The 15,962-nt window shown below is 39.8% G+C and overlaps 2 protein-coding genes across 2 annotated transcripts; one reads left to right on the top strand and one right to left on the bottom strand.

The window, feature by feature from the left end:
* Positions 1 to 1,861: 1,861 nt before the first annotated feature.
* On the top strand, positions 1,862 to 7,908 carry LOC132985253 (proteasome subunit alpha type-6). The gene is made up of 7 exons (XM_061052544.1): positions 1,862 to 2,046; positions 2,659 to 2,753; positions 5,220 to 5,301; positions 5,923 to 6,078; positions 6,187 to 6,365; positions 6,549 to 6,643; positions 7,700 to 7,908. Exons 1-7 carry the CDS (start codon positions 1,971 to 1,973, stop codon positions 7,755 to 7,757), a joined length of 741 nt encoding a protein of 246 aa, XP_060908527.1. The 5' UTR covers positions 1,862 to 1,970; the 3' UTR covers positions 7,758 to 7,908.
* A 2,416-nt stretch (positions 7,909 to 10,324) lies between these two features.
* On the bottom strand, positions 10,325 to 12,709 carry LOC132985252 (NF-kappa-B inhibitor alpha-like). The gene is made up of 6 exons (XM_061052542.1): positions 12,411 to 12,709; positions 11,787 to 11,892; positions 11,461 to 11,668; positions 11,259 to 11,347; positions 10,878 to 11,138; positions 10,325 to 10,774 (listed from the first exon to the last, which is right to left on the bottom strand). Exons 1-6 carry the CDS (start codon positions 12,632 to 12,634, stop codon positions 10,745 to 10,747), a joined length of 918 nt encoding a protein of 305 aa, XP_060908525.1. The 5' UTR covers positions 12,635 to 12,709; the 3' UTR covers positions 10,325 to 10,744.
* Between the last annotated feature and the right edge of the window lie 3,253 nt (positions 12,710 to 15,962).

The following is a 15,962-nucleotide window of genomic DNA, read 5'->3' as shown; positions in this document are numbered from 1 at the left end:
CATGCACACTTGCAGTTCTTTTTGTTCAGGAAAAAGGATGTAATCTGTCGGTGATTTTGTTAAACGATTAATAAGACCGCTTACTCAGGTTACATTCTCAAGTTCACTCTGCTTGTTATATGATAACAAAATTAAACGTGTGGTGTCACAAGAGAGTCTGTTTTTACTATGTCTCAGTACTAGACATATATAGTTACCATTGTAGCCTCTCTGTGCAGGTTATTGCAAGATCATGTTGTTGCTGAAGCAGGCAAACACACTCCACACACTCATTTAACAGCTAATGTATAAATATGAAGAGTCATATAACAAAGTGCAAGCAGAAGCTGACAATAACAAGGAGATACTTCATGCTCAAATTTACAAATGTACATTAACAACAGTTTTGCTTAACTTGGGTATCAATTCATGTGTGTAACAGCAGGCGGATTGTGTGATGGTTCTGTATTCAATTGCATTATTGTGAGATGCATGACATGGTTAAACACACAAGATAAATACTTTACCCACAAGGAACTAGACATTTCTACCTGGCAAACATTTGACTTTTCATAGCAGAAAAAGCACCGGTGTTACTGATAACACTGATAATAGCATACAAGTTCTAGTATGCAATGACAATCGTTTTTTCCTGGAAGGAATTTTATAATTATAATTGTCGGAAACACGCAGGCGCCAATAATTCCTGGTACTGCGCAAGCGGGCTTCAAGTCACAATGACATGGCAAAGTGGAACAATGACAGAGCCATTGTTTTGGTTATAATGGAACACCTTTGCTTTCTCCTATGTGATTGAGACAAGTAGTTTTATACAGTATAGCCTATTTCCATAAATGTGAATGTTAATTGTAGGCTATATATAAAAACTACAGCTATTATTAGCTTTGATTTGCAGTTTATGAAACACTAACACTCTCACTTGTACACTAATGGGAACTGACACATCCTCTTTGTTTTGGTTTTTACCCCACTGCTGTAGCTATGTGTCAAATCCCAATGATTTTCAGAAAAGTTTTTTTATTCTCCTATTCGAAATGATTACAGGGTGCACTCATAACGTTTTATTTTCTCCAAAGACATCATTATTATTATAAGCAAACCTGTAGGCCGACATATGATATTGAAAGTGCTTGAGTACAGTGAAGAGATGTCCATTTCAGTGTAATTTATCAACAATAGCATTGGATCACTTTCAACAGGGGTTCCAACACTTTCAAGCTTGCGATCTCGAAAATAAGGGTGCCATAGACTAGGGACCCCCACTGCCCCACTGTTAAGGCATATAATGTAAAGCACACAGCCACTCACTCGCCCTAATAGGTTTATCCAAACACTGACGACACAACACAAAAAAAAATACAACAGCCTAAAACCAATAAGTATTTTATAAAGTAATTTATTGTTAAAGACAATCCTAAGCAGAATACATTTTTCATGTAGGCCTATGGACTTTAAACTGAGTGGACATACAAAACACAGGTGTGTTTATTATCTTACCTTATTTGTAAACATCAGCAGACACCTAGGCTACATTGTTGCTGTCATGTGAAAACTTACATGTTAGTTGCTTTTTACACGTTAACTACAATCCGATACATTAGGCTACAACATAATGGGCCTATGGTTATCTCGCATTAGGAATTTGTAGTCACATCAAAATGTCTTAATAATGTGGGTTTTATTGCAAATTTTACCAGTTTTTTGTGTCTTGTGTATTTTATTTTTATTTTTTATTTTTTTACAATATCTGGTTAGAAATATAATTTTCATTTAATTGACATTATTATTAGCTTTTGGCTTCTTGCTCCAACGTTTGAATGTCTTATCACCATGGAAACGCGGCAGGTCTTTGACACCGGAAGTAGTTGGGAGGCCGTGAGTTACACTACCGGATGGAAATATTGTGCATGAAGTAAATTCAGATTGCAAATTCATTTGGAGGAACTTCTCGGCCAACATAACCTTGTACAATGTCCCGAGGCTCGAGTGCAGGGTTTGATCGACACATCACCATCTTTTCTCCAGAAGGAAGACTCTATCAAGTCGGTCAGTGTTCAGAACAGATCAAACAAAAGCCGGCTCGGAGGCTAACTTGTTTGCTAGCTAGCTAAATGCTCTGTCATGGTTTGCGTAGCTGGGTGATAAATGTGATAAATTACACTCACCTAAAACGAAAGAAGAATCATAAGTAAAAATGAAAGTTGTGAGTGTGCTGTCCTGGTGTTATATTTTTTGTTTATACTTTACTGAAGCTTCAATTCATCAAAATACAGCGACTCAAAGTGGCTAGCTAGTTAGCACAGTTAGCTTCGCAGATAAGCAAGCTGATTCATTGATTATGTAAACTTGTTATTCGGTCAAATATGACAGTGTTGTGAAGTTAGTTTACTGTTTCTTTAGCTGAAATTATCTTTACTATCCTAGATTTATCCTATGTTTATTTGACCTGGTTAGACTTAAAGGGACAATTCACGGTAAATAACAATGTAATCATGTTACTGTTAAAGTTGAACTGAACATGGACAGACCAATTTGTTATCTGATAAACAAACCCCAGAAGTTAAACACGTCTAGTTAAATGTATTATGTAAATAAACCCCTACAAGTGGCTTTGATTTGGGATCAACATTTCTTATCCTTGTCTTTCTTGTTTTGCAGAATATGCTTTCAAGGCCATTAACCAAGGTGGACTAACATCTGTAGCAGTCAGGGGGAAGGACTGTGCTGTTGTTGTAACACAGAAAAAAGTACCGGTGAGTTGGCATCATGAGCCCTTTTTTTACACATAGATTCATCTACTGTATGATAACAAATCTCCACTCTTACTCTACCTTTTCACTTTTACACTGAACCACACAGTGGATTAATATTGGGTTATTTCACAGTGCAGCAAAGGAAAAGGGCCGTTACTTGTTAACGTAAACCCTTTTCACACATACGGAAATCTCCTGAAAAACTCCGGAGATTTCCAGGAGGAGCTGTATGTGTGAACGCAACAGCCAAATTTTTTACTCCGATATTACCCGGAGTTTATCCTGCCAGACCCCTAGTATTTTTTTCCGCAGATAATCCGGAGGAGCTGATGTCTGAACGCGGTCGAATATACTCCGGAGATTTTCAATTTGAGCCAATAGGAAGAGAATAACGTTTATATACAGTGACCAGCTAAAGTGTCTGGCCGCGACTACTACGATTTCCGTGCACGTAATTAAACGGCTGCATTATGTTTTCTGTTCGTCAGTATGTTGTCATTCCATTGGACTACACATAACATTGATATAAAGGCAAATATTCTCTTTATAACGTTGTGTAGCGGACTCTGTTGCTTCGGCCGCTACTTCCGCGTTGTTTATTTACGTCTTACCTTGGGAAATCCCCCGCGCACCAGCTTACAGTGCAAGCTTCACTTCACACATCCAATGTTGTTCCATCCTGTTGGCATCATTGTTAAAAATGTCCTTTTCATTTAGCCAGTTCAATGTGATGTCTTTAGACCCCTGTAATGTCTACCCTTCAATATTTAATGTCCGGAGGCGTGATGGTGAAGTCATTCCACCTCTGTGCCAGCATTAGATGTAGGAACAGAGGCATTACAGGGACGAGATATGAGCCATCAGGGAAGAACAGTTGTGTGTGTGCGCATATCTGAGTGTGGTTATGTGGAGTCCCCACTGTGTCTTTTCAAGATGCATCAATTTTTGGCGACCGGAATTATCAAATTTTCAGCCTGTTTGTCCGTGATCAGTGACTGCCTGGTCCTCACAAATATATAAACGATTCTACGCTGATTTCAGATTAACACACATGAGCACATTTCATGCACACAGCGATAAAGACACTTATGCAACAACTACCCACACACACTAGCTAACCTTTTGGACAGTGTGGATGTGAGGTGCCCATCAGCAGAGGAGAAAAGTATTGATCTCCCTCCCTATATGCATAACACGTGCTGTTCGTAGGGCATCCTCATCATCTACGTTTTTCTTTCTGCAGAGAGGTGATCCGTGATCAATCAATCAATAAGTGCACAGTGTTGGCTGTATGTTCCCTCCATCTCCTGTTTACTGTTACAGACATACACACACTGGGCTGAAAAGCACTCTTAATACATCCCTTTTGTAAATGCACAAGTTATTTTCTAGACCTCTTCTGTCGAATGTAAACTTTTGGCATTGTTTAGGAAATGGAGCTTTTTGTACCCGATGTAATTCAGTAACTTTACATTAGATTTGATCATTTTGATACGCCACGTTATGAACATCAAGCTTGTTTTTAACGCAATTCAGTTTCTGTACAAAACAAGTCATGTTTTAAGGTGATTTAATGAACATACTGCTGATGAATTAAGTCAGCAGTTCAAAAGAAACAGAATGAGGGAGGGGCAGGCTGCTCTGTGTATGAAGAGAAGAGAGATGTGTTTGTGAGCACAAAGTCAGCTGGTCATGTAACCTAGTGCAAAGATTTTTTTTCATAAATCGTTTATTAACAGTCAGTGTTTTATCATGAACTTGAAATCGTATTTTTTAGCTGTCAATTAAAGTCATTTAAAGAAAGAAAAAGTGAATCGGCAGGTCAGACTGTAAAAGAAATAAAAGAATCAGAATCGTCCAAAAATGTGCAATGGGTGCATCTCCAGTTTGTTTACACGTTTTGCTTGTGCAACACCGTAATGTAATGTGAAGTCACAGACTCGGACATCAATAATGTTGTGGAATCAATATGAAAATACAAAGGCCTGGGGATGGTGGAGAATTGTTACACAGCTGTTACAGAATCATAATCTGGAAAGGGCGACAGACACTGTTTCACCTCTGTTAGCTCTCTATTACTACATACACTGCTGGCTCAGAGGTGGAACGACTTTGTCCCACCATTCCGGCCCTGTGGCTTACACAGACGGTGAGGCGTAACAGAGGCCTCACAGTCTTGACTTGAACAGGCTGTGTAAGGGAGCTACTGTGATCTTCATCCTGCACTTATAAGACTTGTTCTTGGCAACAGCCAATGCTGACTGTCAGATATATTTAAGTTATTTACGTGAGTAATACGTCTGTGTTTATTTTAACTTTACTTTGCTCATTTGGAATTGACTTTCTCAGAAAAAGTTATCAAACTCACCATAGTGGATGCAGTAAAAATCTTTAAGGCCAGTGTTCCTTTTGCTACATTGATTCATCTTTTAGTTTTCTATTAAACCTTCTCCTCTCTCGAAACAGGACAAGCTTTTGGATTCCGCCACAGTGACCCACCTTTTCAGAATAACAGATAATATTGGATGCGTAATGTCTGGGATGACAGGTGAGGGGAAGACTTTTCAATTCAATTTCAATTTTTGTTTGATAAGAGCAATGAATTAAACACATACTGTTAGCATAGTCTTTTATTGTCATTGTCCAATTTTATAAAAAATAGTCCAGGGATTTTTCTGTTTATTATTTAAGAAAATACAGTTTGCAGTTTTTCCATTTGTTTATTTTATGTTTCATTTTTGTGCATTCAGCAAAATTTCCCTTCCTTCTGTCCCTTTCCCGGGGATTGCTTTTGATAAACTTTCCACTTTCCTCTAAACTGTGTTGGCCTCTGTTAGCAGGACCCTCAGTGGTTTTTCCTTATTTGGAAACCAAAAAAAGGGAAAAAAAAAAATTCTTGAAAAGAAAAATCCCAAGTATTTTCTGTGAATATTTAGAAAAAGTTGAAAGGGTTAGGTGTTAATAATCACCTCTGTGTTCTCTGTAGCTCACTGTTCCTCTACCCTAACAACTGTTAATTTTACCAAGCGAGTCGCTTTCTGTCTTTTCTTTCAAACATTTCACTTCATGTTTGAGGTATCATTATGGCTGCTTTACAGTTAAATGGATGCTTTGGATAAAATCTGTCACTTTTCCCTCCTTCTCACTGTCTGTGTCTGATGTCTTCCAGCTGACAGCCGGTCCCAAGTCCAGCGAGCTCGCTACGAGGCAGCCAACTGGCAGTACAAGTACGGTTATGAGATCCCAGTGGACATGCTGTGTAAGAGAATGGCTGACATCTCGCAAGTGTACACGCAGAACGCTGAGATGAGACCACTGGGCTGCTGTGAGTGTATTTCTTCATTTACTGTCGAGTTTGATGGTTAAATCATGTCTGTACAGTTTAAAGCAGTGTTTCCAAATGTTTCTCTCATTGCTCCTCTGTTGCTTGCAGGTATGATCGTGATCGGCGTAGACGAGGAGTTGGGACCCCAGGTGTACAAATGCGACCCAGCAGGCTACTACTGTGGCTTTAAGGCCACTGCTGCTGGAGTGAAACAGACAGAAGCCACCAGCTTCCTGGAGAAGAAAGTAAAAAAGAAACTGGACTGGACTTTTGAACAAACTATTGAGGTACAAATGAAATCTCTTTACAGGCAGGGAACTGAGGTAGAGAAACATGAAAGTAAAAGTAACCTTACAGGTGGTTTCCAGCTGTGTGGTTTATTATCTTATTACCATAATTATGATATCCCGTAAATTATCCGTGTAATAGAGACACAAATACGATAAACACGGTGTAAAACTTCCTTTCAGACGGCGATCTCTTGTCTGTCAACTGTTCTGTCCATTGACTTCAAGCCCTCTGAACTGGAGGTGGGCGTGGTCACAACACAGGAGCCCAAGTTCAGGTAAGAGAACATCTGCAGTCCTAAATGTGACTCTGATCTTTGATCCTTAGGCATAACATGAATCATCAATAGGGCATTTCTGCTTGCAACCAGTGTCATGTTTTAATAGATTTTAAGAGAGACTGTTCTGTCAAATACAAATAGGCCTTTATATATGTTTACCTTGAAGACATAACATGTCAGTTCATGGAACTGAAGCTGATTTTTCTCTCATAAACTGGGGTTAGGCTGCAACAGCAAATACATTTCTTCATCATTTGATCTGCATATTTTCTTGCTTTATCATTGAAGCATTTTGTCTATAACTGTCCAAATACCCCGTCAGTTTCCCAAGAAACATATTGATGTTCTTCAATAGCTTCTTTTATTGAACCAACAGTCTGAATGTTCAGTTCCTTTCCTTTGAATGATGGAATTTTTTTTTTTTAATTAATCAATACAAACTATATTTTATATTGAACACAGGTTACTGTGGGCTATTGACAAAACATGAAAGTTGCAGAGTCTCTGTCTGTCTGTCATTCATTGTGCAGAAATGTCATCCCGTCTTTCTTCCTCTGTCCACATTAATATACAAAAAAGACAAAAAAAATCCAGTAAAAGACTGAATGAAAAACACATTACATCCATAAAGATCCATCGATTGATTCAAAACTTCAGCTGTTCATGCACTATGACCTTTTAGCGGACACCTCATTTGACCAATCAGGACCTTCTGTCCACTAGAGCTTGATTAGATACGGGACTTTCTTTCTCTACCCTCCGTCGCTGCAGCACACATGATGCAGATGTGCGGGTTGAAGAAATAGATAACAAAAGGGTCTGTAGTCTCGTCTCTTCAGAGAGTCTAAATTCAAGTAACAAATATAACGTTAACGGAAACCATTATGGAAGTTAAGCTCAAGCGGAGGATTTTTTTTTGCTTGTAAAAAAAACAAATTTATTATTTTCAGTCAGTATGAAAAAATGTATGTCGATGCATCTTTATTTAGGGTTTCCTTGTATTTGATGTATCTTTTGGATACAGTACTCATGAGCCCTGTCTGCTCTCTCCAGGATTCTGGCAGAGACTGAAGTGGACACCCACCTGATGGCCCTGGCAGAGCGAGACTGAGCGAGCAGAGCCCTGTCACCTGACGGATTAAGTTAGAGCATGATGGGATATGCAGTTCCCAGAAGGAGACTGATGTTATCTTTGTTTGCTGTACATTTACCCACACTGTTTCATTCAACAATAAAAAAAAAAAGTTTTTGGAGTAAAATAACCCCTTGTCTTTATATCTGTTTTCTTTTTATTGTAAAGTTTGTTTTCACATGAAGCGGTTAGAACATATTTAAAGTACATGAAGATGCACAGAAGCCTTTGCATGCGAGCCCTGTTATGTCAGCTGTGTTTTCATTTGTTGGTTGAATTTAGCAGCAGAGAAACGTTTCTGGGAACACAAGCGAGTGCAGAGTTCTTCCTCTGAGCTTCCTGTTGTGGCTCGGAGTACTCTACAATCACACGACACAGAGGTGCTGTGGAGAGGTAGTTTTTACTACACAGTGATGTAGACCAGATTTGACCTTGTTCTCTTAATGTTTTGGCACATCGAGAATGTCAGAAATAGACGACTTCAACCCACCGGAAACATCCTACTACATGATGAGTTTCTCTTTGCAAAAGGGGAAACTTGACCCCCTTGGTGTTTCAGAATGGCTTTGACAAAGCTGACATATGGCCTGAAGAGTGTGTGTGTGTGTGTGTGTGTGTGTCTCTGTGTGTCAGGAGGGGAAACAGTGGCTCAGAATTCTCTTCAATGACCCCGTCCAGTTCAGCCGTAACAAAGACTTCATCATCAGCACATGATCTGAAATAATGTGCCGTCATCAGCTACTCACTCTTCAGTTTATTTAAGAGCATTTCCCATCAGTCCTGTTGAATCACTCTTACTCCTTTCCTTCTCTATTGCGTCTTTTTGCAGATGTTACAGACTCAGAAATCCAGCTGTAATATTCTTCTTCATCCTAAATGCAGAAATGGTCTTCTGAGCACTATCTGCTCGGATGAATGTTTAAAACCTCGGCCTCTTGTGTAACCTCCACTGTCATTAAGAAGTAACAGCTTTGTCCTTGGAAAATTCCCCCTGCAGTCCTGTACAGGTAAACAACCCTGTTAATGTTTATCGCCCCATGGAGGATTATAGGGAGACACAGTGATATACTCCGTTATTAAAGCTTATCGTGCAGGGACATTTTCCTGATTACAGATTGGTAATCAGTGCATGGTGTGTTGAGTATTTCAGGGGATTCCTTCTCACCAGTGCTGGAGTTTCAATCTGATCTGTGGAAAATGTATTTTTGGGTTAGGGTTAGGGTTAGGGTTAGGGCACATTTAAAAAAAAAACAAATGACCAAAGAGCTGTACAATCATAACGCAGATAAAATTAACTTAAGTCCCTTAAGTTAAAGGGACTAATTTAAAGGAAGGGCTGTAAAAGAATACTGTTTGAAGATGGTTCAGGTGTGCAGGCCAGATCCAAAAGCAGATTATATGAAGTACATGTACACGTTTAAGTATCATTTTTTTAAATTTAATTTTCTTATCCTCAAGTACATTCGTCATGACACTTTGCATCACTTGTTAATATGAATTTATATGTTTTGTTTAAAATGAAACGGCAAACTATGTATACATCACACTATCGACTGCAGAAAAAACTTTATGGATACATGAATGTTTTTGGGTTTGATAAAACATAACGATGAATTGCTGTATTTGTGATATAATATATCATACAAGGATGCCCAGTGTCTTAGGTTTCCATCTTCTAAAAAAAAATTATATTTGTTGCTTTCTCTTAATGATTCAATTTAAATATTTGTTTTATTTTGAAACTGCTCAAGTTTGGACTCTTACTTTGGAAAAGTCATTGTGAATGTGTGACTTTGGTATTTCTCATTATTTCAGAGTTTTTTTAAGCTAAATGATGAGTTGATTTAATGGAGTGAACAATAAGTCACAACCAGATTGTGAAAATAATCATTACTGTCCAATTATGAAGAAGTTAACAATTAGCGCCACACTCAACCAAAATGTTTTAAATGCATGAGTAATACTCTTCTATTACAACATAAGTTAAAAGACACATGTTGGTGTATAACAGCATTTAAAGACATTTTCTGCTTTAACTTCAGTGCATGATACTACATGATTCAGAGTACTACACTGTGCATTATGATCAATAGTTCTTCCAGCACCACAGCTGGAGTGCTGCTCAGTTTCCTTGTCACTGTGACACAGACTAATCTAACTCTTTCTGCTTCAGTTTCCCGTATTAAGACATTTCCTCCCTCCACTTCTTTGGTGTTTCCAGTGAATACTACTTCCTTGTTGCTTTTAAGCATTCGGACCAGAGCAGGGTGGAATATTGAAGTACAATATGTTCCTCTTAAGTTAAGGGACTTTCAGCGCGGTGACTCAGAGACCCTGTGACCTCGCCCCAACAAGGAAATCCCAGACTGTTCCAAGAGGCAGAGTGTCATTTCTTTTTTGTCTGCGTTTCTTTCACAAGTCTGACTGATGACTCTCAGTCTCGTCACTCTGTTAGCGAGAGATGATCTACAACATGGAAAGGCCATGAAACAGTCATCAAGTAGAAGAAACATGGCCCTCTGGCTGAATAAAGAAACAGTCAAGTGTTTATATTCAATAAACTTATTTTTTATTCTCAAACATTGTGTGTTAATAGTGTTTAAATTCACACATTTGTACAGGTAAAAAAAATAATATCTCTGTATTTACAATATTTTACAACAGTCACATATATTTACACATCTTTATCAATTTGTCAGCACTTTACAGAACATGGAGGTCGTTGTCTCGCTGTATTATGGTTTCAGATCGTCTCATGATCTGGACTGGACTTGACCATAGTTTACGCCGTCTTCATTCATGTCTGTGAGATCCCAGGACCAGCTCTTTGGACCTGGACCTGGACCTGGACCTGGGCCTGGGCGGGGGACGTGGACTGATGTGTCCCTCGTTGCGGGGCTGATTCTGGGCAACCCTGTAGCAGCTTGACTGTGGTTCACACCACCAGACGGGGGGAACAGTTCTGTTTATTTTCCAAACTTTATGTCGTCGTACAGCTGTGGGAAATAACATAAACAAGGTTAGGGACCAAAACTAGAAAGTCTTTTTTTAAAAACCTTAAGATGATATCACTATAACATGTTTATATGAAATACTGACCTCATCTTCCGACCCGTCCACGTCCTCCATATCACTCTCGTCTGAATCACTCTCAGGCAGCGCCCTCAGTTCTTGGGCCGTCCTCTCGTACAGCTGGCAGCGGATCTCTTCGTTATGGCGCCCGTAGGTGAGGTGGTACGGCGTGAAGCCACCATAGTTAAAGCAGTTCACGTCAGCGCCGAGTTCAAGGAGGCGACGGACAAGTGTGGGGTTCTGGAGATCCACGGCTAGGTGGAGTGACGTCCGTCCACTGCACTGTTCCTACAGGAAAACACCCACAGGAATAATGTTAGATTCCTCCTGCACTTTTCATCTTCAAGGATCCTCTTTCAAATCATTGAGTTTATAACAGGTTTCATTTGGAGTTCATTTGACACCTACCTGTGCATTGATGTCTGCACCCAGCTGAACAAGGGTTTCAACCAATGAGATGAAGCCGTTAATGGACGCCAAGTGGAGACAGTTCTGTCCTGTAGAGAGAAATCAGGAGAGGCTCAGTTAAAAACCACATCAAAGAACAGCTTCAGTGAAACATGATTGTGTGGGAGTCTTTTTAGAGAAGCTATTTTATACAAACGCTTACCATTATAGTTGGGGAAGGACAGGATGGAGGAAAGGTGGCGTTGGCAGTTCTGGGTGATGACGCCAAAGCAGGAGAGAGAGCCCTTCTTGCAGGCGATGTGGAGAGCTGTGTTCCCACTGTCGTCAGACAACCGTGGGTCACAGCCGGCCTTCAGGAGCTTCTCCACCAGCTGAGGCTGCTCTGTGATTACTGCCAGGTGGAGCGCAGTCTGAGGAGGAACAAATGTACAAAATGTTTAATTATAATTTGGACTTTGCAGTTAAATTGGATGAATAATGAGGAGAACAGGGGTTGTATTCAGCTTTCAATTGTGTTTTGAGTTTTACCTGTCTCTGGTGGTTCTGCACATTGAGGAAGGAGTGATTCTGGGACAGTTTGATCATCTGAAAGGCATGGTCTGTGGCTTCATGAATGATGGCCAAGTGTAGAAGTCTGTGGGATGGAAAAAAAAAAAGAGAGAGATTTGTGTTTAAAAAAAAAAACTACGCAGAGGAAATGGTTCCAACCAAATAAAAAAGAACAAAGCCTCAGCAGTCGAGCGTTTCGCAAGAATGGAGTTTTGTCGGGTTATTTCCACCAGTTGTGGCTTGACACATCTGATGCTTTATCAGTTCCTGGCAGCGGGCCAGGGACTTTCCTGAACTCGCAGAGCGGACTTTAGCACCGCCCAGACTGCGCGCTCTGCCAAAGTACACACACGCACGCATTTGGTGCGCGCTGTGCTGCACACACACTCAAACAAACTTTAAAAGGCCTTTTGTTTTCGTGCTACTTTCGACAATTTCATGGTTTTTGGGTTGTTTTTTTTTGCATTTAAAAGGACAAATATTTTCAATGTGTTGATTTGTCGTTTAGTTGCTGCGCTCTGGTGCAAAACTTTTCTGCATTTTTCGCCGACGCATTAAATCTGCAAACGCGAAATTGCACAAATGTACAAAAATCGAACTTACGTGTCACCATCTTCAGTCACTGCAGTCCTCCAAGGCTCGTATTCCTGTGTGAGCTCCTCGCTCGCGTTCACGCTCATGTCCTCAAACTCGTTCACCAACTCGTCCTCCTTCAGGGAGTCCAGGCCGGAATCAAAACGGTCATCGTGGCAAGGCAACATTTTCCCGTGTTTGTTGTCGAAGTTATAATCCATTTGGTTGTGGTGAGAAACTCTTTGCACGTCCATGTTGACTTTGCGACTGTCACAAGACACAGTTCCGTCTCTATCCAAGGGTCAGGGCTGTCTGGTGCAGTGGAGGGAGGCGCGCTGGGTTTTGTGCGCTCGGCTGGGCGGGGCCTCAGTGGGGAATTCCACTTGACTTATCTTAGAATAAGCATAGGGAAATCACACAGGCCTGTGCTTTTGTTAGAAACCCCCCATCCTCAACACAGTCAGAAAGAAAACTGGTAGTTTCCTATTAGACACCTATTTTCACCTGTGATGTATTATAGGGGTCATGACTTTATTTCTTTCAATGAATGAGACTGTATGGGCATGAATGAGAGGGAGACAGTCCCTACCAGGCTCTTCAAGAATTCCCTTCTGCAGGGGGAAATTATTTCTCTCAAGTCGCTAACCAAAGACACTTTACATATTTTCCATTTATTTCCCACTTTAAGTCTGACAGGGGCCCAAACCTCAACTCACTCAAAAAGAGAAATCCACTTTATTAAACTGATGTCCAGAATTTAAACTGAACTATGGAGCATATAGCTCACACCTACACTAAGACAACCACATTGTCTAATCTTATAACAGTTTTTTATTGTGTCATAACCACAAAATAGATCCAAAATAATTTGGCTTGCATTGCACATTTATATTTCTGCCTCAACTGAATATCAGATACATTCACCTACACATGTAAACATTACACACATTATGATATACATTTTATTTCACTAAAATGTTGTGTTGATCTGGTTTGATCGGTTTATTAAGGGTTTTCAAAAATGCATTATTTTACTGGCTAAAGACAAGAGGCTTGGGTAAAAACATGTAGACATGAATGCATACTCTGCTTGTGTGAGTGTTTTTTTATTTTATATTCACATGTTTTTCATTGGTTTTATATGTAGGCCTATCCATATCCTGCGTATGAGTTTGCCACATCTGTTCCTTTATTATGTCAAAGAATTTAAGGAAAATATCTTGCTGTTGTAGGCTGATGATTGAAAATAGTGAACGAATGATGCATGCTTGAAAACAGTGATGTATTGTGAAAACACATCAAATTAACGTGCAGCATATCAAGGGTTTATGCAGAAAGGAAAAGATCAGCATTGCTACACTACAAAGTGAACACCTGCAGTACACAGCGTGCTGAAGTGGGGAAACATTCTAAAGTTTCCTGCTGGAGACTCCCTTGTGAAACCAACATGCTCCACAGTATGATCTGTGCTTATCCGTCCAGTATTGCACATGCTGTGAACACCCCGGGAGATTACAATTTTTTTATTTCATTCCAGAAAGAAAATGCAAACTGTCAGCATGACTTCCTGTAGGGATTTTGAATGTTTTCCTTGTCTGTGTTGTGACTTTTCTTGTGATCTTTTTCCTTCTTTTTTTTCTTTTTAAGTATTTCTGTCTTTTTTTTTTCTTCAGGAAATTCCTTTCTGTTACACAACATGGTGGTTTATGTGCGTGATACCTGTCTGTGCTTCTCTGACATTTGAGATAAAATTCCCAGGATGACTTTGGTTACATTGTGAAAGGTAGGCTTGGCCAAAACATAGCAACAGTATCCAAGTGCAGTGATGCCTTCACACCTCTACGGGGCGATACTCCGTAGACATTACACTATTCAAACTGAACACACACTGGGAAGGGCTGTGATATCACAAGAATGCAGCGTCTTGTATCACTGGTTGTCTGTGAGTGTGCGTCATATCAAACAAATGTCCCCACTGAAGGCACATGGCATGCCCTCTTGAGTTCCACACGTTTTAATCTCTGCTTCCAAATGAGCCATCTGAGGACAAACTGTTCTTGCAGCCTTGTGTTTTTTCTCCTGTTGCTTAGATTGCATGTTTTTGTGTTTATAGTCAGCTATTCAGCCATATGGGAAATACTGGGACTTCCACCTAACGTCAAGATTTTTTTTTTTAAGCTGTGCTCTTGCTCTTGTCTTGTCTCTACTTGCCTTTTGTTTACCACTGGTTGCTATTGACACTAACCGCTGAGAAAGCATTGACGCCAGTTTATTGTCAAGTGCATCACATTGCCCTCTGGCTGTGCTTCTGGTACGGCACCTATTATCTGAGTCAGCAGAGCACCTACGGGGGCATCACACCCTTTCACTGTGAAGTCACACACCAGACTCACCAAGCATTAAAAAAAAAAAGTAGGCCTATGTCACACTGGGCAGACGGTTGATAGTTAATACCCAAGTTGGAAGTAATGCAGTCTGATACAGCAGCCCTGCAGATTATCGTTGATTCAACTCAACATCTTCCATCACTGTCGAGCCTGCAGTTTAGCTGCCATTAAAATGGGTGTTAAGTGAAAATATAAACAGCACTGAATGCTATTAATAACACAAACAAAATGTCTTTAGCACCTCTCTGAAATCCTTTTTAAAATTGGAATTGTTTTATATAGGAGGCACTGTGGATCAGAGTGGGGTAGTTTACCAATCTGAATGTTGCATGTTCGATTCCTGGCTCCTGCAGCCAACATGTTAAATTGTCCCTGGGTCTTAAGGGCACCATTTTAGTGTATGGTGAATGGACTCGACCTTGTATAGAACTTTTCTTGTCTCATGACTTAAAGTGCTTTTTACAACGCAAGTCACAATTACCCATTCACATTGCCAGGGACACATCAACCAGCAGGAAGTGGGGATTGAACCTCTGACCTTTAGGTTGGGGGACAACCAGCTCTACCACTGAGCCAGTAGAAAAGTAAAGTAACTGCTGAAAAGTGGTGAAAAAAGCTCAAAGCAAATAAGTGCAGTTAATTTACCATCTGTTGTGTTGGACTATCAGGACTGTTGAATACATCAGGCTGGTGTTTTTTTTTTTTACGTGTATGCCTATAAGTCATGACTGAATAACACCTGGTTAAATAAAACAAAACAAACCAGAACTACCATTAGCCTACCAAATGTATTGTAGATAAAAATGATATTGTGTAAATCAGATTGCAAAATCATAATGCTTAATTAAAGGAAAGTATTTAACAGTAATATAGTCATGTCAGCACAGGGTTAAACTGTCAGTTTACTAGTAGCCTACTGAAATCACATCAAGGCTAATTATATGAAACCAAAAGGTGTCATTGGCAGAAATCCATTACTATTTGCAATTAAGGGAGCAGTTTGATCTTTTTGGACCTCTTTGTGTGGCTCTTCTTCAGAGAGTTAGATAAAAAGATGAAAACTGCCTTCCATACAGTCATTGGTTTGGTTTAAAGTTTGAATGCATGGACTAAAATAACATTTCATTCATTAGGTTTATTTAATTTTTACACATAAAAATTTGATAATTAGGGGCGCCGGTAGTGTAGTGGTCAG

Source organism: Labrus mixtus, chromosome 12 (genome assembly GCF_963584025.1).
Source record: "Labrus mixtus chromosome 12, fLabMix1.1, whole genome shotgun sequence".
Taxonomy (NCBI): Eukaryota; Metazoa; Chordata; class Actinopteri; order Labriformes; family Labridae; genus Labrus; species Labrus mixtus.
This window is presented reverse-complemented; position numbering and strand designations above follow the sequence as displayed.